The sequence below is a fragment of the Pteropus medius genome, unplaced genomic scaffold (genome assembly GCF_902729225.1).
Source record: "Pteropus medius unplaced genomic scaffold, Ma_sr-lr_union100, whole genome shotgun sequence".
Lineage (NCBI taxonomy): Eukaryota > Metazoa > Chordata > Mammalia > Chiroptera > Pteropodidae > Pteropus > Pteropus medius.
Window position 1 is genome coordinate 8,107,574 of NW_024354500.1, and position 27,132 is coordinate 8,134,705.

The window sequence follows — 27,132 nt, forward strand, 5'->3', positions numbered from 1 at the left end:
CTTCAAGTTACCCAACAGTTACTGTTTTAGCTCCTTGTTCCCTTAGCTTCACAGGTGAGTGCAGATATTGTCTGCCTCACTGTCCTCACTCTTTATGTCTACTTCATCACTTCTCATTCGCACACCAGAGTACTGTAATCAGGCTTCTGTCCCCATTAGCCTACAGGTATTACTTTCAACAAGTTCACTCTCTTTCCTAAAAATGACTCCATATTTACCTCGGGATAAAGTTCAAACTCTTTCAAGTGGCATGTGGTCTTCTTCCAGACTACCCTCTCACTACTCCCTTTTAATATTATTATTTATGCCTACAGCACCTGGTCTTCCTAGGTGGTCTCCCATCCAAGTACTAACCAGGCCCAAACCTGTTTAGCTTCTGAGATCAGACATCAGGCTTGTTCAGGATGGCATGGCTGCAGACCATGGACTGTGGCTCCACTGGGGCATGAGCCCAGGACCTTCTGTGTGTAAAGCAGACGTGCTAACCTCTACAGTATGGAACTACGTACTCACTACTCCCTTTTCAACCTGCATTCCTCTCTGCTGCCCACTGCTCCCACCCCCCATGCACAGTGTGTTCCTACCATGCAGAGCTGCTGTCATTCCCCAGATGCCCGTTCTTCTATCTCCAGGTGGTAGTGCTCTAGAGCTAATTTGTATTCCGCTTGTGAGAACCCAAGGTGCAGTTCTCTTCCCAATCTGTATTTATAACGTCATGTTGGTAACTTAAAGTCTACCATGGTGGGAGTATTTACCAAGGAAATTGATAAAATCTACACATTAGGGCATCCTTGCCTATCTCCAGAGAGATGGTTGTGAAACATTTACCACACACCATTGCTTCTAAGCCTTTACACATATGGTCCCACCTCTACCCCAACTTGGCTCAGCTTAAATGTCACTTCCTCCAGGAAGCTTCTTTTGACTCTTCAAGATTGTGACTCTATGGTAACCGGGGCAGCCCTCCATTGTGGCAGTTATTATACTGATTTTTTCTGTATCTTATGCTGGCCAAGTAAAGTCCTTGAGGTCAGGGACCTTGTCTTGTTCATTGCCATTGTTCTCTACCTAGGATAAGCTAAGGCACATAGCAAGGTACTAATCATATTTTTAAATGAATCAATACATGAGCGGTTGAGATAATAAACCCTCCCTATTAAATAATAAGCATTTTATGGTTCAAGAAAGTGGCTTAATTTTTGTATTCCCTAGATTTCTTCACGCACAGTGAACATTCAGTAGATATTTGAGTAGAATGAAGGGAGTAGGCTTGAGTGTACATCATCTGAGCCTAAAACTAGGGCCCAGTTTAAGATATCCATTCTAGAAGTGAGTCAATGACCTTTGAAGTTATGGTTCTATAGAATCCAAACCTGCAGTTTTGAAATATGTCACCAGAAACTTAAATTTTCCCTAGCCATTAACTTAGCTCAATTTACTACTTTTATTTCCTCATTTATCTTCAGAAAGTAATCCAAAGCTTATTCCATTTCTTTCTTCCCTCTTTACAGCATGGACACAGTCTTTGCTCACAGATTCATATGTACAGTGAATCACAAGGCAGAGTAGGAAAGCAGGTTGGTGAGGTGAAAGGCACTTGGAATTTAGAGTCAGGAGACACTGGCTGTGTTCCTATCTATCAGAACTTTTCTGGAGCCTTCATCTCTTCATCTGCAACACAGAAAAAAATATCTTCCCTATCTAATTCACTAAATTTTTGTAGGATCAAAGGAGTTAACATAGGTGAAAATGCTTTTGTAAATTGTAAAGCATTGCATAGACTAAATGCAAAATCTCTCAGACCAATTGATCTTAAGCTCATGCTATAGTTTAATAATTCCTAGCAAATAAATGGAATCTGTAAGGAGATAAAAGAATATTCTAGTATGGAGATGGTATAGAAATATAGGAGTTATTTATTTGGAAAACAGATGCTTTATCTGTTTCTCAGCATGTAATTAGGTAAGATTATGGTTTCACATAGCAAAGACATTAGCTTCATATCAGATGTTGCATAGGAAATACGTTCCATCTGAGATGCCAGGTGTGCTATCATCAATATTAAAAAAACAATTGATCTAAGAAGCAAATGATTAGGTATATTGGTGTCTGATAATTGGAACAACAAAGTTTTATTACCCAATAGGATCTAATATGCTCTAATTAACCTAGAAGCATAAAATGATGTTAGAGATAGATCAATGCTAATAGTTCTTTTCAAATAGACAGCTACTAGTGAATATCTCAAACTGCAAGTATTGTTGCAGGTATATGGTTGCCCATTTCTTAGTTTTGGGATGTGTTTTCCTTTGCATATATTAGTGATTAGCTTCCCACAGTAGGAAAACTAGGTAGTGTGGTCCTCCGAACAGCAGCATAGGCATCATTCCCAAGCTTGTTAGAAATGGAGAATCTCAAGCCCACACCAGACCTATTAAATCAGAATTTACATTTTAATAAGAATCCAGCAATTACGTGCTTTTAAGTTTAAGGTGCAGTGTCTTAGGAACCATCTAATTATTTTTCAAATGGAAAATAAAAACATCAGGCCTTTAAAGGAGATTTTTTTACTTCAAGGTTTAATGCGCATGGGTGACAGAGTTTGGATTGCAACAAAGGTTTCCTGCCTCTGCTGGTGAGTTCTAGCATCACACAGCACCTCACAGCCTGGTTCTTCAGCTTCCTGGCTGCAATGCTTTGGGCAAGTTACTAAACCTCTCTAAGACTGTTTTCTCATTTATAAAATGGATCTATTTATAAAATGATAGCAATGTTTACCTCACAGAACTATGAAGATTAGCTCAAATCAGAAAAATCTCTGAACATTTTATATAAGGTAAGGCACAATTCACACGTAAAATTTTATTATTCCCAAATGGAAAGGCAGACAACGTTCCACATAATTTAAACAGTAGAAGGAATTTTTTTATGGCACACAGAAGCAGATAGTTATTTATATCTCTGAAAACCTTCATGCCCTGACGGTCACGCTTAGAAAGCAAATATTTGTTTTTCCTTTTAATCTTCCATATCTTCCAATGAAGAAACTTATATAAACTGCACAACAGAGGCACCCTGCTAGTCAGTGCTATTTAAGCATCTTGTAGGTTAGGCTGACATCTGTTATTATGAATTTTGTGAACCGGGGCCAAATTGAACTTTTGGAATAGGCACACGCATATGTAATTGAAGAACCTGACTCACTGACCTACTTTTCTTGGTAACAAAAGCAGTAGGAAGTTGGATTACCTGGTTTTTTGCTCCATCTAGTGGCCACATGTGGTTCAGTTTTTAGTTGTAGAGAAAATAGTTTTATTTTTTAATGCAAATACTTCCAACTTCTCACTATTAAGGAGAAATGATCCAATATATACACTTTTTATGCTTTTTTTTAACTAAAAATAATAGCTTAGATTATTGGAGCTGATTGGGAACTTGGAGACCTTCCTATTTAGAAAAGAAAGGGTGGAGTCACCTTTGATGTTTTCCTCATTTGATAAATCTATTCTGTCATCAAATCTCCACCCAATTAATTTCCAATTAATTTCTCAAAACATTAGGCCTGAGTAATAGCATTTCCAGCCTCGCAAAAGATGCTCTTTTCCCACAGTGTGTCTAGGGAGCAGGAGATAATGCTGGAATGGAGCGTCAGTGCAAGCTAAGTAAACAAGAGGTCCAACTTTCTTTTCACCCCTTTCTTGGTTATGTATTGTCTGAGTCTCTGGAACCAAGATATAATTCTAGGCTTAGAAGTGAGGGCAGGAAGCTTCAAGAATGCCAGAGCTGGAATTTCCTACTGAAGGGTAGCAGAATATGCTGCCTTGTGATGTACTTCTTTGGCATAAGAATTATTTTGAACTGATTATTTTTGAGAAATAGTAGACACAGAAGCAGCTCTGAAAACAGAGTATAAGTTACTCTTCTAATTTTCATTTATAAAGGAAATCTCCATTGTGGGAGTGTTTCTCTTTCTAATACCAGGAAGAGAAGGATGACTTCTAATCACAGGAGAATCATAGCAACAGAGAAGGCAATGACTTAAATCTGGATAACAAACTTTACCCTTTACTGTGCTTTTCCTGGTAGCCTCCTATAACTGGCCCAGCAAGAATTTGTTTACCAGATGTTTGCTTTTTTTCATCTACTTGTGAATTGCCTACTTTCCCTTTAAATCTCTAGATTCCTACACCCCCCCTCCCTAGTCCAGAATGGCATATAATCCTCAAAAGTCCAATGCATACTCAGGTCTCATATTCTTGTGGAACTCCTGTATGTACTGTTAAAAAACTTTCCTGGCTGAAAGCTTTTCTGAAAAAAAAAAAAAGGTTTTATTGAGCCAAATGCTACCCAGAAAAGGACCAGGTCCTGGAGTGTGAAGTCTAAACCATCAGCAAGTGGGCTAGATGGAGCAGGCAACATGTCCACCTTGTAGCTGAAGGGACTCTTATACATTATGTGTGGGGAAGAAAGATAAAAGTTGTTTTGAAAGAATTTACATTAGCTACAGATAAGAGTTAAAAACATGAAGCAGGAGCAGTTCTATGACAGATGCACTGTCTGTAAGAAAGAAATATTTACTATTTTTTATTGGTGGTGGGCAACAGTCCTGAAAGTTCATGCATAAGCAGGATGAGGTGGCTCCTAGTGATCACTACGGAAGTTGATTCAAAGCTCCAAGATATATTCAGGAATGTGAGCAGTCTTTTGTTAATTGGCCCGTAGTTATTAACCGGTTAAATACTCTTGTCTTTCTTTTTTTAAAAATTATTTATTATTATTTATGCCTACAGCACCTGGTCTTCCTAGGTGGTCTCCCATCCAAGTACTAACCAGGCCTGGCCCTGCTTAGCTTCTGAGATCAGATGGGATCAGGCTTGTTCAGGGTGGCATGGCTGTAGACTCTGGACCATAGCTCCACTGGGGTGCAAACCCAGGACCTTCTGCATGTGAAGCAGACATGCTAACCGCTACACTATGGAAGGACATCCTCTTTTCTCTTTCACTCCTCAGACTGCTGTAATTTAATTTAGGACATCTCAGAATTTTTCTCTTGTCAGTACATATGTAATATATTTGGTCATTTTCTCCTGTTAATGTCTCATTTTAATTTGATTATTAGTCCAGTCAGAAGAACCTAAAAAGGTGGGAGGAAAATTAATTTTTCCACCTCCACACCAGAAAATCAGAACTCTATGTGTAGAGCCTGTTCAGGGTTAGGTGTATATTTGCACTCCTGGAACTGGAGTCATTTCATGTTGAGACCTTGTTGGGAAATTGATGTTGTTAAATGGATTAAACAAGGAGGCCATTAGACTGAGGTGGTTCTAATGCCACTGAGGCCTGTGTAAGCAACCCCAAAACTTAAAGCCTGTAAATGCCTCTCGGTTGCGAAATCAAAAGGTTAACGACAACCAATCACAAACAGCCAACTGGGTTTTAAGCTACCGCCAATCAAGTAATTTCCTTTTTGCTTCCACACCTTCTCTATACTTTACGTGTCTTTCCCCTGTCTCCTGTCCTTGGAATGCTCCCAACCACTTCTGAATTGGCGCTACCCGTTTGGAATTGATCTTTGCTCAAATAAACTCTTAACATTTATATTTTGCCTGTTTGTCTTTTAACAATGTGCAAACATGAATTTGGGCCTTTCTTTAGAAATCACTGATCACTGAGGGAATATCTGGAGCCTATGAGAAGATCAGGTTTGAAAGAGTGCCACTGAACATTTTAAACTCTTCAAGCAGGCTCAGCACTGTTGGTAGGGAGAAGGAAGACAGGGTGAATTTGAGTTTGCTCATATTTCATTCTCTGTAGCTTCTAGCAGTGTTCAAAGGGAGGGACATGGAAGGTGACTTTTAAGGCCTGTCTCAGCCTTTGACTTTCTGAAAAATGACATGGCTCTCTGAAAAAGGAAGACAAACTCAAATTCCCAGGGTTCAGAAAAGCTTGTGTTTCTGTGAGCCTGGGCCTGCCTCCAGAAGTTAGGGGTGGGTGCTATGGGTTGAATTTTACTGGAGATACTTGTAAATGTGACCTTATTTGGAAATACGGTCTTTGCAGATGGAATCAAGTTAAAATGAAGTTATACTGGATTAGGGTGGCCCAATCCAATATGACTGTCATATGAAGAGGGAAATTTGGACACAGCCATAGCAGAGAATGCCATGTGAAGGCAAAGATACAGGGGAGAGATGGCCATGTGAAGATGGGGACAGAGGTTGGAACCAAGGAATGCCTGGGGCTACCAGAGGCTGGAAGACCCAAGGAAGGATCTTTCCTTAGAGGCTTTGGAATGAGCATGATCTTGCCAACACTTTGATTTTTAACTTGTAGTCTCTAGCACTGAGAGAATAAATTTTTTGCTGTTTTAAGCCTCCCAGTTTGTGGCCATCTGGCAGCCCTAGGAAACTAATACAGTGGGGGAGCCTTTTGATAGAAGATGAACCGCTGGGTCTGAGGGCATTTTCTGGGGTAGAATCCCACTTCAGGGACAGTAGACTTCTAGCCACTGAGGACTCTGGAGATACTAGCAAATACTTGAATTAATGCTTGCCACCCAAAGAGATAGACACCTAGCAGTTTCTGCCTTTGAAGACCCCAGTGCTGTTACAGTAAACAGTAATCTAGTATTTGTGGCCGAATGTCTGAGTTCTGTAGAACAGACTTTTGGGCACTAAAACCCCGAGTGCACCAAGTAAATTTAAAATGGCTTGGGAAAAGTTGTCTGCATTTATACTAGGGCCAGGGATTTTGGTACAGAGGACACACTAGATCCAAGAGCTTTAGAACCAGGGAGCATGGGTAGAATAGGGGTAGATCCAGATTTTTTAGGGCCTTGTATTTGTTTTGTAGAGCTGGTATAAAAAAGTACCCCAAACTGAAAGGCTTAAAACAACAATCTCAAATGCATTACACTAAGGGAAAAAAGTCAGACAGAAGGCTACATGTTATATGATTTTGTTTATATATTCCAGAAAAGGTAAAATGAGTCAGAGATCAGTGGTACCAGGACCTTGGAGTCGGGAAAGATTACAAAGGGGTGTGAGGGAACATTTGGAGATTTACACATTCAAGTCATGAAACTGTATTATATCTCAATAAACTTGACTTAAAAAACCAAATTTATTTCCACCTTTTTGGAGGCTAGAAGTCTGAAATCAAGGTGTAGGCAGAGTCATGCTCTCTGCTAGCAGAGAATTGGGAATCATGTAGGCAGGATGCCGGCTGGTAAAAAAACAAGTTTTACTTTGTCTTGTCAGGGGAGGAGGGGCAGTTTCACTAAAAGATCTCAGCAGATACAACAGTGGGACAGACCAGGAGTGAGGCTCTTCCAAAGAGGTAGCCATTGGACCCTATTTATGGAACTGACTCATACTGAGAGGGCCCAAGCATTTAGGGGTTGAGCTGCTCAGGATTCCCACTGATTCTTTAAGATATATTCCCCTAAACTTCACTCTTGCAATTCAAATAGAGCATTGGTGCTTAAAGCCAAGCTGCTACATTACAATTTACCATTGTCCAGCTTGTATTTAATAATTTAGTCAACTACACAAAGAAAGCCTTATTACCAGTGTTTATAAAATGCTTCCAATCACCCCTGCTTAACTGGAATGGAAAGACCATTTAAGGCAAAGGAGACCACCACCACATAGTGGTATTCCATTAGGTGATTCCTGCCTTTGTCAATTATACACATTAGTAACTTTGAGACATGGACTTTCTGAGACTCCCAAATACAGTTTGACACTTTGCTCTAGAAATGTACAAACAAAACTTTTTTTCATGCTATATTTATCTTTAATTAGGTACAAAGACTTTTCCAATCTGTCGCCTAGAGATCATTTCACCCACTGCTGTTTGGCTGCCAGTCTCTTGTCTCTCTCTTCAGCAATGGTGAGGCGGATACCCTTGCCACGGGGAAGAGAAATCCACGGTTTGTTGCCTTTGCCAATAACGAAAATGTTGGAGAGCCGGGTGGCGAAGCTGTTGCCATTGGCATCTTTCACATGAACCACATCAAAAGAGCCAGGGTGTTTCTCTCTGTTGGTGATCACACCAATTCTTCCCAAGTTAGCCCCTCCGGTCACCATACACAGGTTACTAGTGTCAAACTTGATGAAATCAGTAATTTTGCCAGTCCCCAAATCAATCTGAACGGTGTCGTTCACTTTGATGAGAGGATCGGGGTAGCGGATGGTGCGAGCATCATGAGTCACCAGATGAGGGATTCCTTTTGTGCCCACAAAGATCTTTCTTACTTTACACAATTTGTACTTGGCCTCCTCAGGTGTAATACGATGAACAGCAAAGCGACCTTTGGTGTCATAAATCAGTCGGAAATTCTCTCCGGTCTTGTCAATGCTGATGACATCCATAAAACCAGCAGGATAGGTTACATCAGTTCGGACCTTGCCATCAATCTTGATAAACCGCTGCATGCAAATCTTCTTCACTTCATCTCCTGTTAGGGCATACTTCAGTCTGTTTCTCAGGAAAATGATAAGAGGGAGACATTCTCTCAGCTTGTGGGGACCGGTAGATGGACGAGGAGCAAACACACCCGTCAGTTTATCCAGCATCCAATGCTTTGGAGCTGCTACGCGCTTCAGATGCTTCTTGGGACCACGAGCCATGGCTGCGCTGGGTACGGAAAGAGGCAAACAAAACTCTTTAAACAGAAGTTTTTGAACTAATTTCAGATATTTAATAGATCCTTAGAAGTACTCCTCCCTCTCCCCCGGAAGAGAAATTCATTTCTGGTGCTCTAATCACTCGCCCTTGGAACTACTCTAAAACTGCTTTCCCTAATCCACCTCAGGGAAAACTTACCAAATTCCAAATCAAACTCAGAAACTGTCGGGACGCCAAACTTGGCCAAAAAAAGGGCGATCAGGCTCTTGAGCTGTGCGATAACTGCAGGAAGGCCTCTTTCATTAATAAAGTTGATGCCCTGAAGAAAACTGCGGCCCAGTCTACGCACGGAAAGAGCGTGCTCTACCCTTCTTGGGCAGTTTCTACCGGCTGCCGGGATGCGAAAACAAAATGGATGTCGTCCCTCCAGCCCCTACGAGAGCAACTGCGCCTGCGCAAACTGTTTTACGAGCGCGCCGGGATCTCGGCGGGGCGGAGCGAGAGAAAACTACCGCCTCTCATTCGCTTGGGCCTTAACTCCTTCCCATCTCTCCGCGGAGCTTCCCTTTTTCCCTCTGACCTCGGAAAGAAGAGGGTGGGGCTTGGGGGGCGGAAGTAGCGGTGCATTATGGGCTCGCTTAGAGCCATGGAATTGAGCCTGAATGAAAGTGGCGCGCAGTCCCTGACGTTATTCGAGTAGGAGCGGCTGGAATTCGGACCTCTGCGGGGGTTCGGGTGCCTCGCACCTCGGGTGCGGAACGGACCGCCAGGAGGCGGCGGCAGAGGCGGTGAGCGTTGGCGAAGGGGGCGGCTCTGCGTAGCTCCGAGACATGGCTCACAACAAGATCCCGCCGCGGTGGCTCAACTGTCCGCGGAGGGGCCAGCCGGTGGCAGGTAATCCCGAGAGGGGTGTTCGAGTCCCCGCCCACCGGCGGTCCTGGGGTGGGCCGTTTGAGGGTCGCAGCTTTCGGTGTTTGTATTTGCTAGTGGTATTTAATGACTGAGATGTGCTTGGTTCGATGAAGCTGCGTGGATGAGTGTTTGGGAACTTGGACTGGAGGCGGGTGGGTCGGTGCGTGGGGCCACTTGTCACTATACAGTAAGGCTAAGTGTTGCGGACAGGAACGTCGACTGGAGGTTTCTGTAACAGGAGCTGAGGACCCAAGAGTACAGTGGGCAATACTTTGAAGCTTAATCATAAGTTTGTGAACCTTTCAGGGTACTTGGAAGGGGAAGGAACAAGTGTCGCGCTTGAGGTAGAGGAAGGCTAAAGAGGCGGAGCAGTTCCCTGCGGTGTAATGGATCGGCAAGAGAATGCAGTTTAAAAAAATTGTTTAAATGACTTGTTATTATGGATTTCTTCATCTTCGTTGAGTTGGACACATAACAAACTTTAAAGCGTACAGTTTAATAAATGTCGGCTATACGCACACATATTCTATGAAACAACCCATGAAACCATTACCGCAAGGGTGGTGAACATAACCCATCACCCCAGAAAGTCTCCTCTGCCCTTTTGTAATCCCTCCCTCCTCAGGCAACCACTGATCTGCTTTGTCCCTATAGATTAATTTGAATTTTTATACATTTTTAAATAAAGAGAAACATTGTGTATGTACTCTTTGAGGGGAGATCTCTGGCTTCTTTCACTCAGCATTATTATTTTGAGATATATCTATGTTCTCATGTAGCAATAGTTCATCCCTTTTTATTGCTGAGTAGTATTCCATTGTTACAGTACAATTTGTTTATTCATTTACTTGATGGTCATTTGGGTTTTTAGTTTTTGGTTATTACAAATTCACATATATATGCAATTCTTTGTATAGACATATGCTTTCACTTATGTAAATTTTTAGGATAGCGATGGATTATATAGTAGGTGTTCATTTAATCTTTTAAAAAAATGCCAAACTCTTTATCAGAGTCTTAACATTTTACATTTCCATCATCAATATATGATTGTTCTATTTTCTCAACATCCTCTCCAACACTTGGTATGATCAGTCTTTTTAATTTTACCCACTGTAATAGGTGTTTAATAATATCTTATTGTGGTTTCATGTTGAGCATCTTTTCACGTGCTTCTTGGCAATTCACATACCTTCTTTTGTGAAGTGTCCAAATCTTTTGCTAATTTTAAAATTGGGTTGCTTATCTTATTTTTTAGTTATTAGAGTTCTTTATGTATTGTAAATATAAGTCCTTTCTTTGGATGTATGCTTTTTCTAGATGGTGTTTTGAAACAAAAATGAAAGGTTTTTGTGGTGGGCCATGTTTAGTTATATAAAATTGTTGGAAGAGGAGATTCTGTAAGTCATTTTTTATTCAAGTTTTCTGCTGCTTCTAGTTTGTCAGCTTTTCTTCACATTTTATATAAAAGCTTTAGTCAGTAAAGCCATATAAACGATGGATAAAAGTGGTACTGAAAGATAACCTAAGCAAGTCTTAAGGTGAGGAAATCTTTTTCTTTAATGAAAAATGAAATAATTTTCTTTATGTTCTAACCATTTTTTGTATCCATTTGTAATGAAAACAGTTCTTGATAACTTGTATTTTCCTCAAATGAATTGATCACAATTCTTTACGTTTTATTTATAGAGCTTACTCTCCAGTCATTTTGACATTTTTTCTCCTTGCCATCTCTAATTTGATATTGAATCCTTTCTTTATACATGTTGTTTTCTCACGGGAGTTATGAAAAAACCTCTAAACTCACATGTCTAGCTTCTTTTCTAGCCTGGAGCTTGTTTCCCAGATCCTTTCGTTTGTTATTTGCTATGCTGATTTGTGAGAAAAATAATCATAAAGTAGTTTTTGTCAAAGAGATTTTTTTTTTTAGAATTAGGAAAGCAGTTTAATAATCAAAATTTTAATATGGTCTGCAGGATAGCAGTGACATATCAGAATATTGGCTGCTGGGTATGAAGAGTCAGGAATAAAGTTTTTCCTTTATATTATATAGGAATATTTTGGCCCCCAAAAGCTGGATTCTTAATTATTATTGTTCAGTGAGTCACTAAGCTCACTTACCTAATTGACTGTGGTCCCTGGATGGATCCGCAGGCCTCCTGACAAACTGGATCATTGCTAGCGATAAATAGTGCTTCAGCTTGTGATGCTTATTAGAAAGTAAAGTGAATGCAACATAGAATTCTTGATGTGTCTTTGAGTTTCCTTTAAAGTTCTGTCTTTCTGTGTCCTAGAAGTATTCATGCCACATTGTGAATTTTGGAAATGAATGGTTAGCAGTGTTTTATAGTAGCCAAGCAAGAATTACTAGCTGTATTCTTGCAAGCTGTAGCGAAAAGTAAGGAATCATTCCCATTCCCATTCTCTACCTCCTCTTAGTTTTTCCTCTTAGTTTTTTCTAATTATTAAAGTAATCCATGCTTATTGCTTAACTTGATATTTTGCATATATAGGAAAATGCTATGCCTGCTTAAATTAAATTTTCTCATTGTAAACATTAGGATGCATTTTATTAGTACTAGAAGGTCATCATTTTCCTGTATCAGAAATAAGGTACTAATTATATATAGTCTGTTCTACTTTGAGGTCAACTTCTCTAATTAAACCAGATTACTAATGAAGGAGAGCTCTTGGAGATAAGGCCAAGCTTTATTTCTGAAGAATTCTTTTATTCTCCTTCTGAGTGATAGATTTCAGGTGAACACTGAAGAAAACAACTTCACATTTCTTAAAGATCATTCAACATTAAATTATTTTGTGCCTACTATATCTAAAGAACTTACTAGGAACTAACTGGGAATATAAACATGAGACAGTTTGTGATAGTGACTTTGAAGTCATTTTTGTTAGCAGATATTTGAATATCTACTTTTGCTACTCCTTGGGGCTAGGGAGATGATTATGATATAGTCCTTCACCTTAAACAGCACGTAGTCTCATTGGAGTAGCAAACCATCATTTTTAAACACAATTCTGTTGTAATAAATAGAGTAGTGACTGTATTCTAGAATATTATGGGATACCAGAGGTAATGAATCTAATCCTTTCTTTGGGTAAGAGGAGATGGGTAAGACGAAGGGGATCAGGGAAGACTTCCCAGAGGAGCTGATACATAAATTATCTTGAATAAATAGAAGTTTGCTAGATAGTTGGAGAGAGGGTCTAGTGGGATGAATCTTATACCATATTTTTTACTTATTTATTACATTTATTGTTTACAGTTTATCTTTTCCCAGTAGAGTCTAAGCTCTATCAGGGTGAGAGTTTATCTGTTTTTTTTCTTTTCACTTATGTATTCCATGCAGCTAGAACAATGTCTCGTACATGATAGGCGCTCATTAAATATCTGTTAAATAAACTAAATGAAGTATAATGATCTAGGTGAAATAATGGTAGAGGTGGTGAAAAGTGCTCAGATTCTGGATATATTTTTAAGATATATGTGATAGGATTTGCTGATGGATTGGATATGGGGTGTGCAAGAAAGAGAGGAATCAAGGATAACTAAAGAGTTTGGCCTAAGCTATTAAAAAGATGATGTTACCATTTGCTGTGATAGGGAAGACCATGAGAGGAGCAGCTTTGGAAGTTTGAATATTGAAAGCTCAGATTTGGATATCAAGTCTGAGACTACTGTTAGATAATAAGTAGAGACTAAGCCAAGCATTTTCATATCTGAGTCTAGAGTTAAGGGAGAGGTTTGGGCTGGAGATACACATTTGTGAGTCATCAGCACATTGATGGCTTTTAAAGCTATGAGACTAGATGAGATGCCAGGAGAGTGAGTGTAAGATAGAAAGGAGGTCCAAGGACAGCCCTGGGACAAAACATTGAAGGATCAGTGAGATAAAGAGGAGCCAGTAAAGGAGACTGAGAAGGAGAAGCCAGAGAGATAGGAGGAAAACCAGGAGGATGTGTCTTCAAAGCCAAGTGCAAAAAATGTTTCAAAAGCTCTCTCTTGAATTAAAAAGTGATTAGTTGTTTGAGAGCTGAGAATTGACCTTTGGATTTTGCACTGTAGAGGTTATTAGTGATCTTGAGTGGTCTTGTAGAAAAAGATTTAAAAAAAATTATTTGTTTCTGAAATTTAGGTTAAAGCCTTTGGACATATTAAGATTTCACTCAGATGTATTTTAGGTAGATATTTATTCTTACTGATTTTATTGTGTTTTAAAATTTAAATCAGTTAAAAATAGGTGATTTATATAAAGTGATTATATAAAGTGACTTCCCCTATGCTTATATTGTGATTCAGAAAAGAAGGCCAAAAAGGTCATTTAGTCTTGCTGAAATTATAATCACCGATAGTTGTTTGTAGAGTGATTTTGGTTAGCATGTCTCTCAGCATAATTCTTATTCTGAGATGTAGGATAAGGTCCATAAGAGGGGGAAAGTTCCAAGCTCATGTTAAAAAGGTATAATTAGGAATTTTAAAGAATCAATTTGATTCACTTCATTTTCAGTTCTCTAGTACTGTATCTTTAAAGATTTTAAGGCAATAACTTTTAATGGAATGGTTTAGAACTTAAGAGTCTTTATGGAAGTTCCATTACCTGGGAATTTCTCTTTTGCTATTATATATGATTGTCAATTTCTAGAATTTATGTTGTCCCTAAAAGTTCTAAGGCAATACCTTTTAAAAGTATAGTTTTGATCAAGAGTACTTCATGAACAGTTTAAAACATTTTAACAGAGTGATTTTGAGAATTGCTAATAGAGTTTTAACTTGGAACTTTTTTTTTTTAATGAAAATTGTTACCCATTCTCATGTTGTTTAGGAAGATTCTTACCTCTGAAGACAATGTTAGGACCAAGATACGATAGTCAAGTTGCTGAAGAAAATCGGTTCCATCCCAGTATGCTCTCAAATTATCTAAAGAGTCTGAAGGTAAGAAACAAAACATTTTGATACTGATTTAATATACTTTATCCCACTCTTGTTCTTCAGGTGGCTTAAAAAAACCCAACCTTCTGTTTTGAAATATTGCAAAAATTGTATACAGAGTTCTATGACCCTCCACCCAGTTTTTTCCCAGTGGTGACATTTTATATAACTGCAGTACAATATCAGAAGCAGGAAATTGACAGTGGTTCAGAACTGTTGACTAGATTGTAGAACTTATTTAGTTTTTAGCAGTTTTTAAATGCATTTATTTGTGTGTATGTGTGCATGGTTCTTTGCAGTTTGATTCAATGTACAGGTTTGTGGTGGTAGTCAAAGAACTATTCCGTCTCCACAAAGGAACTCCCTCATACTACCCCTTTATAGTCAGACCCTCTTCCCAGCCCCTTTCCCTCAGGCAGCTGCTAATTGTCCTCCATCTCCGTAGTTTGGTCATTTTGAAAATTTTATGTAAATGGAATAAAACAGTATATGACCTTTTGGGATTGGCTTTTTTTTTTCACTAAGCACAGTGCCCTTGAGGTCTATCTAAATTGTTGCATGTATCAACAGAAAGTTTGTTCCTTTTTATTGCTGAATAATATTCAGTTGTATGGATGTGTTAGAATTTAACCATTCTTCTGCTGAATGATTAAATAACCTTTTAGCCATTTTGAGTTGTTTCCAGTTGTGGGGTATTGGGAACAAAGCTGCCGTGAATGTTCATGTACAGGTGTTTGTGTGAACGTGTTTTCATTTTTCTGGGATAAATAGCCAAGAATATGATTTCTGAGTGCATGGTTAATTTTATAAGAATGTGCCAGTATTAGTTTCCCAGGGCTGCTGTAACAAGTTACCACAAACTAGGTGGCTTAAAACAACAGACCTTTATTCTCTCACAGTTCCGGAGGCTGTAAGTTCCAAATCAAGGTGTTGGTGAGGTTGGTTCTTTCTGGAGGCCTGGAGGGAGAATGTTTTTCATTCTTTTCTCCTAGCTTCTCGTGATTGCCAACAATCTTGGCATTCCATGGCTTGCACTTCCATCAATTCTCTCTCCCTTGTTGATATTCTTCCTGTGCGTATCTGTGTCCAAATTTTTCTCTTAAAAGGGTACCCTAATCCAGTATGACTTCATTTTAACTTGATTACAGTTGCAAAGACTCTGTAACCCTATTTCCAAATAAGGTCATATTCATAGGAAGTTAGGACATAATTCAACTCATAACACCAATCTTTGTTACTCTTCTATTTTATACTCTTGGTATGCTATATATTAGTACATACAACAAATATTAGTGCTCATTATGTGCAAGGCTCCTCTTACCACTTAGGTTTTGAAAACCTTTTACTCATCCCTTTTCTTGGTGTAGTTTTGAGTCTTTTCTTTATATCTTTTATTTTAGCTCATAAACCTAAAATTTTTATTTTTGTTATCAATAATTGCATTGAAAGTCATAGTTAACATATATAAACCATTAAATATTTCTTAGGTAGTATGCTAAGAACTTGGACTTAGAAACCAGACAGACTGGGTTTGAATTCCAGTTTGTCACTTACAGCTTTGTGGGCAAGTTACACAGTCTCTTCATGTTTCAGTTTCCTTATCTGTAAATAAAATTAGTGCATGTAAAGCATGTAGAATAGTGCTTGACACAGAGTAAGGACTTCATTTAAACATCATAAACAACTCTGAGGTAATACTATTATTATCTTTGCTTCATGGTTAGAGATTTACTTTACATTCACTTCTCATTTTGAACCTGGAGATAAACAACATGGGTTCTAATTCTAACTCATTGAGAAGTTGTAATATAGTATCTGAATCTTTGTATTTGGTAATGTATACCTCTGAAGGAATTAAGATCACTGCAGAAGCTGTGGGTAAAGAAGTAGGTCCGGGGTGGCAAATTATAGAAAATACCATCAGAATGTAAAAATACATTTCCTGAAAGTAAGAGCTAACCTGATTCGTAGACATGTCTCTCATCTACACAAGAGCTAAGGAATCTGGAAAAATCAGTAGAGCACATTATGGCAGCTAGTTATATTTTAAAGCACACAATTTTGTCTGTTTTATTATGTGTGAAATTTAAATGTTTTTGTCATTTTCCCCCCCTATAACAATGGAATTGAATCATTATGTAGACTATTCTCATTTAGGCAAATCTAACAATAGGTACTGAAAAATGCAAAAACAACAAAAGAGAGAAAAATAACAATAGATACTCAAAAATGCAAAAACAACAAAAGAGAGAAAAATAACAACTCCATATTTGAAGTATGGCAAGAGAAATAATCTATACTTTCTAAATTGTTAGAATGAGGCGGAAGATGTATGGTTAACTTTTATTTATTTAATTTTTTGGCTCAGTTCAGGTGTGCATTTCTGGGCAAGACTGTCTTGCCAGGCTGAATGTGATTCTAGTTGTTAAAGATTTTTCAAACCACATAGCCCCTAAACACAAGCCAATTACGTCAGTTAGCACTTGACAGAAGAAAATGATTTTTGTTCCAATGCAGGAAGAAAAACTGGCTGAGAGTTAGGAGTCAGTCTTCAATGAGATGCACAAATATGCCATGCATACTGTTATTTATTGATTATTTAAAGAATTTACAAGGGAATTTTCACCGTATACACTTTTTACCCTGTATACTTGCTTTAGAATTTAACTGCCTAACATATGATGTACTGATGGTTGCTTGGAATGCTGGATTGATGTGTGCCTGGAGCTCAGGTAGGGTGTAGTTCAGATAGATGCTATCCCTGCTCTAGCCTCTTGTCTAATAAATCATAGGGGTAATGACATGCAGAAAACTATATCAGTGTTTGCTTTTTTAGGTAGACTTTTATGATGTTGAAGTGGAGTCTGTTTTGCTTATGTTTTTGTGCCTTTATTTTTTGGGGAGTTAATTTATTTCATTCAGTTAGTGCCTTCTAAATTCTAGTTCCTTGAATAAGACTTGGATAAGTGGTCCTTACATTGTTAATAGTTCATTGACAGAGTGAACATAAAATCTCCTTCAGTGTAGATGGATGAACTGGATGAACTGGAGTATTGTCATTTAGTCAACTTGTTTTGGAACAAGTTCAGTTACTAGTAAATCTGACCTTTTTTTTTTTTTTAAGGTTAAAATGGGCTTGCTGGTGGATCTGACAAATACTTCAAGGTTCTATGACAGAAATGACATAGAAAAAGAAGGAATCAAATATATAAAACTTCAGTGTAAAGGGTAAGTCATATATTAAGATTCTTTAATATTGAAACCTTCTGCTGAAATTTGTAATCTCTTCTTTAAAATTTTTTTTTTCATATTACTAGACATGGCGAGTGCCCTACAGCTGAGAATACAGAGACATTTATTCGTCTGTGTGAGCGATTTAATGAAAGAAACCCACCTGAACTTATAGGTATGTTTGACTTTCCTTTACCCCTGTGACTATTTTACTTTGGGATTGGATTTCCATTCTCTTCTTTGCAAGTGAGTTGATATGGAGGTTTTTTTTTCCCTTCCCTTTTTTAAGTAACCACCAAGAAATGTTTATTGAAATAATAGATTAACTTTTGTGAACTATAAAATAAATGTATTTTTGTAGTTTTTATATTTTTCAAGATATAGCCCTAATTGCCTATCTTCGGGTGTACTATTGGGAAACTACCTTAAACACTTCATATTTATTTTTTATAATTTTGCATTGTATACCATATGTGTTATTCTGAAACTTTTTTTGCTCATTATCTGAGAGTGATCTACGATGGTATATGTAACTGATGTTCATTTTTGCTACTGTGTAGTATTCCATCGTCTGAATATACTACAGCTTATCTATTCTGTTGATGAACAGTTCTTTCAGCAGATATTTACTGATCGTTCCTCTTTGCCAGGTAAACGATCTTGGAATATATCAGTGCAGGAAACAAAAAAAGTCTCTGCTCTTCTAGAGTTTATATTCTAGTGTGGTTGGGAGTGGGGGTGGCAGGTTGGGGAAGGCAGGCAATAAATAATAAATAAGTAAATTAAAAAAAAATGACGTTTACTTAAGCGACATTTTGGTTTCGGGTTTTTTTTTTGTTCTCTCTGGTATTTATATTGGCATATGGTTTGAATTGAGAATCCAATTTAAATGTTTTTAATTATAACCAATCATTTGTTTCAGTACAGCTTATTGAATGATTTTTTTACTGATAGGTAGATGCCATAAATTACTTATATGTACTATTGGAAAATTTTCCAATTCATTTGCCTTTTAATTTTTGTTGGTAATATTAAAAAAATTTTTTTTTTGTGTTGTCAATGCCTTTTTTTTTTTTTTTTTGCTATTTTTTAAAATTTTAAGCAGCTAGTATTCTCATCCAGAGAATTAACTAAAAAAATGTTAAGAATAATAAGAAAGTTCAGGGGATATTTTTGGTCATAGATAAATAAGAAAATACCAGCAACTTTCCTGCAAATAAGCAGTAACTAGTTAGAAAATATAGAGAATGGTGTCATTAATTTTATCGTTACTAATATTGGCTAACATTCATCGAACATTTTCTCTCAGTACTGCACATTTTACATACATTATCTCATTATCTTGCACAAGCTAGTAGAGGTTAGAACTTAGATCAGATCCTAAGCAATCTGAGTTGTCTATAATGGAAATATAAAACAAAGAATATAATTACTAAGTGGTCTTTATAAAGAAAATATACTTGCATATTAAAAGACCTGAAGAAACGGAGAGACATTATTTGTTTCTAATTAATTTCAGTTTTTAAATGTAATTCCAAGCAAAATCCCAGCGAGACTTTGGGAGAATTATTATGAAGTTAATTTCTATTCGTAAATGCCACTGCCTCTATTAAGTCAATAAATATTTATTTATATATGACAGAAAAAAATTGGCAAATCAAATAGGCAAGATTACGAGCAAGAAAATTTTGAAAAGCAAAAGTAATGAGGGAATTTTCCTTACCAGTTATTAAAACATGTGGTAGAACAGTGGAAACTAAGAGTTTCTTGGTGGTAGAGGAGATCTTTTCGAATCAGAGGGGGAAGGGTGATTATTCAACAAATGGTGTTGAGAGACAGCCACTATATAATAAAATATATTAGCCACAATATAATAAAATATATTTTAGATGGGTTAAATATTTTTAAAAGAACCCATAAGGATAATAGGAGAAAATACAGGTCAGTATTTACTTAATTCTGGTGTGAGGAAGGATATTCCGTCTATTGCCAAAGGCAGAATTCTTGAACAAGTATTTCTTTTTGGAGTATTCCTGGACTGCTTACCTGATAATGCTTATTAAGAATGTGTTTTACGGCCTTATCCTGAACTTACATAATCAAAAACTGGAAATGAAGCCTAGGAATCTAGGTTTTTGCTTTTTTTTTTAAAATAGGGTCTTGAGTGATTTTTATGCACATTTAAGTTTGAGAACTGCTGTCAAAAATTAATATGTAATGTTTTTTAATGATAATAATAATGAATTCTTATTATTTGCCTGGCAGACATGGTAGGAAACGAAGAGTGAATGAGGGAACGAATGAATGTAATCCTCTTAACAGCTCTATGTGTTATGTGTCAGTATCTCCATTTTATAGAGAAAGAAACTGACTCTTAGAAAAATTAAGTAGTTTGCCCATTTTCTCACATCTAAAAAGTGTTTAAACCAGATTTTTAATGCAGTTTGTGACCTCAAAGTCCAAATCTCTTAATTATTTGTTCCGCTGGTTTCTAGATTGAGCATATAAAGGTGAAAAAAATTTCTGTACTATAAACCACAACAGAAACAAAGCAAAAAGATATTTGACAAATTAGGAAAAATATTTGAAGCATATATAACAGGTAAAAAGTTAATATTTTCATATACAAAGAGGTTTTATAATCCAGTAGGCAAAAGAGGCATTTCTTAGTAGAAAAATATAGAAAGCAATGAAAATGTAGTTTATAAAAGATGAAATACAAATAGCCGAGAAATGTGAAAGATTTTCTTCTCACTTGTTAATAAGCGATACAAATTAAAATATGTATTATTACTTTCTCCCATCACATTGGCAAAGATCTAAAAAATCATGTGAAGGATTAAATAAAATGGGTACACTCATACATTGTTAATTTGAGTGTTAATTGACACAGCCTCTCTGGAGGCACAATTTGGTGATATTTCTCAGGAGCCTTGAAAGTGTTCATACACTTTGATCAAGATGAAATCTAAGAATTTATTTTAAGGAAGTAGTCAGAGATTGAAATAAAGATTTATGTGAAAGGAATTTCATCACAGCTTCCTTTGTAATAAAAGCTTACATATGTGGTAAAAGCAGGCTATTTATATTGTACAGTATGTACTCTTTAACAGAAGAACAATAACATGGGAATATATGACATAAAGTATTCGATATGGAAGTGTGTATATATTTACACATAAGGATATGTGTAAGATGTACACACACACACACACACACACACATTTAGGTATAAGACTAGAAGAATATAAACAGCCTAAAATAGCACTGAGACCTTTATTTGAATGATTAAAAACAACTGTTTTCTTATTTGAGCGAAGCCATTGTAGGGGCATATGTTAAATACACTTGTAGAATTTAGAGGAGGGCAGTCAAGAAGTCTTAATATCTGGAATCACATGCATGATTTCAGAAAGATTAACACTTTCATGTTTAGGAAAATAAGTTTACTCTTGTTATAAATTGACCACTTGTATTCTTGAAAGAACTAATAGGAAAATTTCTAAATTGAGTGTTTTACAGGTTATAAAAATTATAGAACTTTGCTACAATATATCACATATTATTATATATGTCTTATATCACAGGTAGTGATTCTGGTTATCTGGTTTGAAGTGGAAACATTTGCTTTGGGCCTGCCAAGTTTTGGAGCACAGGTTGTTTTGGCAATTATTTATTGTAGTAATATTCTGAATACAATAACAGAAACTGGTTTTAGAGCTGATTGCTGATAACACCTTTTTAAACAAAAGGAGGTAAAAATCAAGCTTAAGTGGCCTGCTTTTAGAGTATTTTAATTATGTTTTAGTGTCAGTGATGGAATTTTCATCAGCCTTGCTTTCATTCTTGCTGAAGCATACATGTGACCAACAGTATAACATTTATGACATGGCAAAAATTAGACTCATTTATTTTCAGAGCTGCTCTTTATCATTTTTAAATTAGCTGATGTAATTGGTAATTCATGAAGTTAGCCTGGTTGTGGGATAATGCTGTAGGCTTAGTGAAAATGTAAAGTTCTTGAAACATTTACCACAGAAGCCTGAAACATTTTCTGATCTTCAGGAAGAACTACAGCTTCATAATCCCTTATCTGATACCCTTGGGTCAGATGTTTTTAATTTTTACTGTATGTTAACTCCCCTGAGAGCAGTACCCCCTAATTTTTTTTATTATGGAAGTTTTCAAATATACCAAAACCAAGAAAAATGGTAAAATGAAATTTCATGTATCTTTAGCCAGCTTCAGTAGTTATCATTTTGCTATTTTTTCATCTTTCCTCTCCTCCCCTTAACAATTTTTTTGAGTATTTTAAAGCAAATCAGAGGTAGACCATTTTATTAAAATGTTTCAGTATGCATCTCTAACTGATAAGAATATTTGGTTATTATGTAACCGCCATGCAGTTATACCAAACAGAATAATTAAAAATTCTTTAATGTCATCCAAAGCCTAGTTCATTTTTAAGTTTTTTCAGTTACCTAAAAAGTGTCTTTTTCAAGTTAGAGTCTCCAACCCAGATCCCATAGTGTTCACTTACTGTATTTTGTTATTATGTCTCCTAAGTCTGATTCTTTTAAAAAATTTTTTTTTATTTTTATGCCATCAGTTTGTTAGAGAAACCAGGTCATTTATCCTATAAAGTATTCCATGTTCTGGATTTATCTGATTGCTTGCTAATGGTATCACTCACCTTGTTATTTTATCTCTCTCTCTTTTTTTTTTTAAATTAAGTTTATGTGGTCACATTGGTTAACAATCATATAGTTTTCAGGTGTACATTATCATTTGACATCTGTATATTTTATTGTGTGTTCACCACCGAAAGTCCAGTTTCCTTCAGCTACTATACATTTAATCCCCTTTACCCACTTCACCCTCTCCCTCCCCCCACCCATATTTGACCCCTTTACCACGTCTACCTCCCTCCTCCTCCCCCATCCCGCTACTAACCACTATTCTACAGCCCTCTGGTAACCACTAGTCTGTAGTCCATGTCCATGAGTCTCTGTTTGTTTGTCCTGCTCATTTGTTGCTTTTAGGTTTATATCCTACATATAAGTGATATGTGATTTTCAACTTTTTCTGTCTGGATTATTTCACTTAGCATGATTATCTCAAGTTCCATCCATGTTGTCACAAGTGGCGGTATTTCATCTCTTCTCATGGCTAAGTAATAGTCCATTGCATATATGTACCACAGCTTCTTTAGCCAATCATCTATCGTAGGACACTTCAGTTGCTTCCATGTCCTGCCACTGTGAATAATGCCGCTATGAATATTGGCGTGCAAATATCTTTATAGATATGAGTTTTCAAGTCTTTGGGGTAAATACCCAATAGAGGGATTGCTGGATCATATGGTAGATCAATTCTTAGTTTTTTGAGGAACTTCCATGCTGTTTTCCATAGTGGCTATACCAATTTGCAGTCCCACCGGCAGTGTATGAGAGTTCCTTTTTCTCCGCATCCTCTCCAATGTTTGTTATTACTTGTCCTGTTGATTATAGCTATTCTAACAGGTGTGAGATGGTATCTCATTGTGGTTTTGATTTGCATTTCCCTAATAGCTAGCGACGTTGAGCATCTTTTCATATATTTGTTGGCCATTTGTATGTCCTCTAGGGAGAAGTGTCTGTCCAGGTCTTCTGCCCATTTTTTGATTGGATCATTTTTTTGTTGTTGTTATTGAGTCGTATGAGTCTTTTGTGTATTTTGGACATTAGGCCCTTATTGGAGGTGTTGCTTGCAAATATATTTTCCCATTCGGATGGTTGTCTCTTGACCTTGTTGACGGTTTCTTTTGCTGAGCAGAAGCTTTTTAGTTTGATGTAGTCCCATTCATTTATTTTTGCTTTTACTTCCCTTGCTTTTGAGGTCAAATTCATAAAATCCACTTTAAGTCCAAGGTCCTTGAGTTTAGTTCCTATATTTTCTTCCATGCATTTTGTTGTTTCAGGCCTTATATTCAGGTCCTTAATCCATTTTGAGTTAATTTTGGTGTGTAGTGATAGTCTAGTTTCATTCTTTTGCAGGTGGCTTTCCAGTTTTCCCAGCACCTTTTATCGAAGAGGCTTTCCTTTCTCCACTGTATGCTTTTGACTTTTTTGTTGAAAATTATTTGCCCATACAAATATGGGTTTACTTCTGGACTCTCGGTTCTGTTCCAGTGGTCCGTGTGTCTGTTTTGCTGTCAATACCATGCCGTTTTGATTACTGTTGCTTAGTAGTATAATTTGAAATTGGGCAGAGTGATGCCTCACAGCCTCGTTCTTTTTTCTCAAGATGGCTTTGGCAATTTGGGGTCTTCTGTGCTTCCATACAAATCTGATGATTTTTTGTTCTATTTCTTTAAAAAATGCTGAAGGGATTTTGATGGGGATTGCATGAAATCTGTATAATGCTTTAGGTTATAAGGTCATTTTAACTATGTTGATTCTTCTAATCCAAGAACACGGAATATCTTTTCATTTCTTTGTATCTTCAATTTTTTTTTAAAATAGGATCTCGTAGTTTTCATTATATAGGTCCTTCACATGTTTCATTAAATTTATTCCTAGATGTGTTTTATTCTTTTTGTTGCAATTACAAAAGGAATTATTTTTTCCATTTCTTTTTCTGACACTTCATTATTAGAGTTTAGGATCACTATGGATTGTTGAACATCAATATTGTATCCAGAGACTTTACTATATTTGTAGTGTTCTTGTGTAGTCTTTAGAGTTTTCTATATACAGAATCTTGTCATCCTCAAATAGTGACTGTTTGACTTCTTCGTTTCCTATTTGGATGCTTTTTATATCTTTCTCTTACCTAATTACACTCGCTAGGACCTCCAATGTTATATTGAATAAGAGTGGCGATAGTGAACAGCCTTGCCTTGTTCCTGCTCTTAGAGGGAAGGTTTTTAGTTTTTCACCATTAAGTATAATGTCGGCTGAGGCTTTATCACATATGGCCTTTATTATGTTAAGGCACTTTTTTTCCTATACCAATTTTGTTAAGTGTTTTGATCATAAATGGATGCTGTATCTTGTCGAAGGCTTTTTCTGCATCTATTGATACGATCATATGATTCTTATTTTTTAATTTGTTTATGTGTTGCGTCACATTAATCGATTTGCGTATGTTGAACCATCTTTGTGCCCCTGGATGAAGCCAACTTGATTGTGGTGTATAATCTTTTTAATATGTTGCTGTATTCGGTTTGCTAGTATCTTATTTAGGATTTTTGCATCTGTGTTCATGAGAGATATTGGTCTGCAGTTGTTGTGTTATTTTTACCAGGTTTTGGTGTCAGAGTAATATTGGCCTCATAAAATGAGTTTGGAAGTATTGCCTCCTCTTCGATTATTTGGAAGAGTTTGAGGAGAATAGGCATTAAATCTCCTTTAATGTTTGGTAGAATTCACTGGTGAAGCCATCTGGTCCTGGACTTTTACTTTTTGGTAGGTTTTTGATGATTGTTTCAATTTCCATACTGCTGATCAGTCTATTTAGATTTTCCAGTTCTTCTTGATTCAGTCTAGGAAGACAGTATTTTTCTAAGTACTGGTTTATTTCTTCTAGGTTCTTAAATTTTGTGTTATATACTTTTTCATAGCATTCTTGTATGGTCCTTTGTATTTCTGCGACATCAGTCATAATTTCCCCTTTCATCCCTGATTTTGTTTATTTGTGTCCTTTCTCTTTTTTCTTTAGTGAGTCTAGCCAGGTGTCTGTCAATTTTATTAACCTTCTCAAAGAACCAGCTCTTTGTTGCATTTATTTTTCCTATTGTTCTTTTGTTTTCAATTTCATTTATTTCTGCTTTAATTTTGACTCTTTCTTTCTTTCTGCTGACTTTAGGCTTCATTTGTTCTTCCTTTTCTAGTTTTTTAAGATGAAGCATTAGGTTGTTTATTTGGGTTCATTCTTGTTTTTGGAGATAGGCCTGTAATGTTATGAACTTTCCTCTTATGACCACTTTTGCCATGTCCCAGAAGTTTTGATATGTTGTACTATCATTATCATTCGTTTCTATGTATCTCTTGATCTTTCTTTTTATTTCTTCACTGATCCAGTTATTCTTCAGTAGCATGTTGTTTAGTCTCCATGTGTTTGTGGTTCTTCCTGATTTCTTTTTGCAGTTGATCTCTAGTTTTAAAGCATTATGAAGAGAATATGGTTGGTATGATTTCAACCCTCTTATATTTGTTTAGGCTATCCTTGTGTCCTAGTATATGGTCGATTCTTGAGAATGTTCTATGTACACTGGAGAATAATGTATAAGCAGCTGTTTTGGGATGGTTCTGTAAATGTCAATTATGTCCAGTTGGACTAACATGTCATTTAAGGATGTTATTTCAGTATTGATTTTCTGTTTGGATGATCTGTCCATATCCAACAGTGGGATATTTAGGACCTCTACTACGGTGGTGTTTTCGTCTGTTTCTCCCTTTAGTTCTGTTACTAATGCTTTACATATTTTGGGGCTCCCTGATTGGGAGCATAGATATTAATATGTGTTAGGATTTTCTTTATCATTATGAAGTGTCCGTCAGTATCTTTCTTCACCTTTTTTATTTTGAAGTCTGTTTCGTCAGATATTAGTACTGCTATTCTCGCTTTTTTCTAAATGCCATTTGCTTGAAATATCATCTTCCATCCTTTCACTTTGAGTCCATATTTGTCTTTGGAGCAGAGATGTGTCTCCTGGAGGCAGCATGTGGTTGGGTTTTGTTTTTTGATCCATTCTGCAATTCTGTGCCTTTTTATTGGTGAGTTCCGTCCATTTACATTTAGGGTGATAATTGAAATATGAGGTCTTCTTATAGCCATTTTATGTTTTGCTTTCTGGTAGCTCGGTGTTTCCATTGCTTCTTTGTCCTTGTATTTCTGTTTTCTTTATTTTAGTTGGTGTTTATGGGTTTTGCCTTTGGTTCTTCTTGTTTCATGTTATATATTTCAGTTCTGAATCCTTGGTGTGTGGTTACCATTATGAATATGTGAAGGATAGTTATATATATACAGTTGTCCATTTTCTTCTGTGTGTGCCTTATCTCCATTCTCCTTTGCGAATTTGGATCTTTCAATCCTCCCTTTTTCAGTCATTGTTGTCTCAGTTTATTCCTATGTATGCTATCTCGTTATAACAATTCATTTCTTATTATTTAAGCTATAATGCCCTGCCCTTAATAAGGGTTTTACTCTTCTGCTTTTATTTGCCTGATAGTCACTTTACTGCTAATTATGTATTTTTTTTTTTTTATTTTGTTTTAGGTGAGCTTGACCCCTTTCAGTATTTCCTGTAGTGCTGGCCTCATAGTGGAGAATTCCCTCAATTTTTGTATGTCTGGAAAAGTCTTGATTTCTCCTTCAGATCTAAAGGAGAGCTTAGCTGGACACATTATTCTAGGCTGGGAGTTCCTTTC

At 36.7% G+C, this 27,132-nt stretch overlaps 2 protein-coding genes, 1 non-coding gene and 1 pseudogene across 3 annotated transcripts in view; 1 reads left to right on the top strand and 3 right to left on the bottom strand.

The window, feature by feature from the left end:
* Nucleotides 1-305: 305 nt before the first annotated feature.
* On the bottom strand, nt 306-421 carry LOC120595128 (uncharacterized; annotated as a pseudogene).
* Nucleotides 422-4,781: 4,360 nt separating this feature from the next.
* Nucleotides 4,782-4,900, bottom strand: LOC120595063 (5S ribosomal RNA). Its single transcript, XR_005650762.1, has one exon. It is a non-coding gene; the product is annotated as a 5S ribosomal RNA (ribosomal RNA).
* A 2,601-nt stretch (nt 4,901-7,501) lies between these two features.
* On the bottom strand, nt 7,502-9,084 carry LOC120594957 (40S ribosomal protein S4, X isoform-like). Its single transcript, XM_039853171.1, has 2 exons — nt 8,830-9,084; nt 7,502-8,640 (listed from the first exon to the last, which is right to left on the bottom strand). Exon 2 carries the CDS (start codon nt 8,631-8,633, stop codon nt 7,839-7,841), a length of 795 nt encoding a protein of 264 aa, XP_039709105.1. The 5' UTR covers nt 8,634-8,640; nt 8,830-9,084; the 3' UTR covers nt 7,502-7,838.
* A 144-nt stretch (nt 9,085-9,228) lies between these two features.
* Nucleotides 9,229-27,132, top strand: part of RNGTT (RNA guanylyltransferase and 5'-phosphatase) — a 241,283-nt gene continuing 223,379 nt past the window's right edge. The window contains 4 exon segments of the mRNA XM_039853170.1: nt 9,229-9,525; nt 14,382-14,491; nt 17,613-17,716; nt 17,806-17,894. Of these exon segments, the coding sequence (XP_039709104.1) occupies nt 9,462-9,525; nt 14,382-14,491; nt 17,613-17,716; nt 17,806-17,894 (367 nt within the window). The 5' untranslated portion in view covers nt 9,229-9,461.

What these genes read in the sequence shown, in the direction of transcription:
- LOC120594957 (XM_039853171.1), bottom strand. Translation starts at nt 8,633, where the DNA reads ATGGCTCGTGGTCCCAAGAAGCATCTGAAGCGCGTAGCAGCTCCAAAG.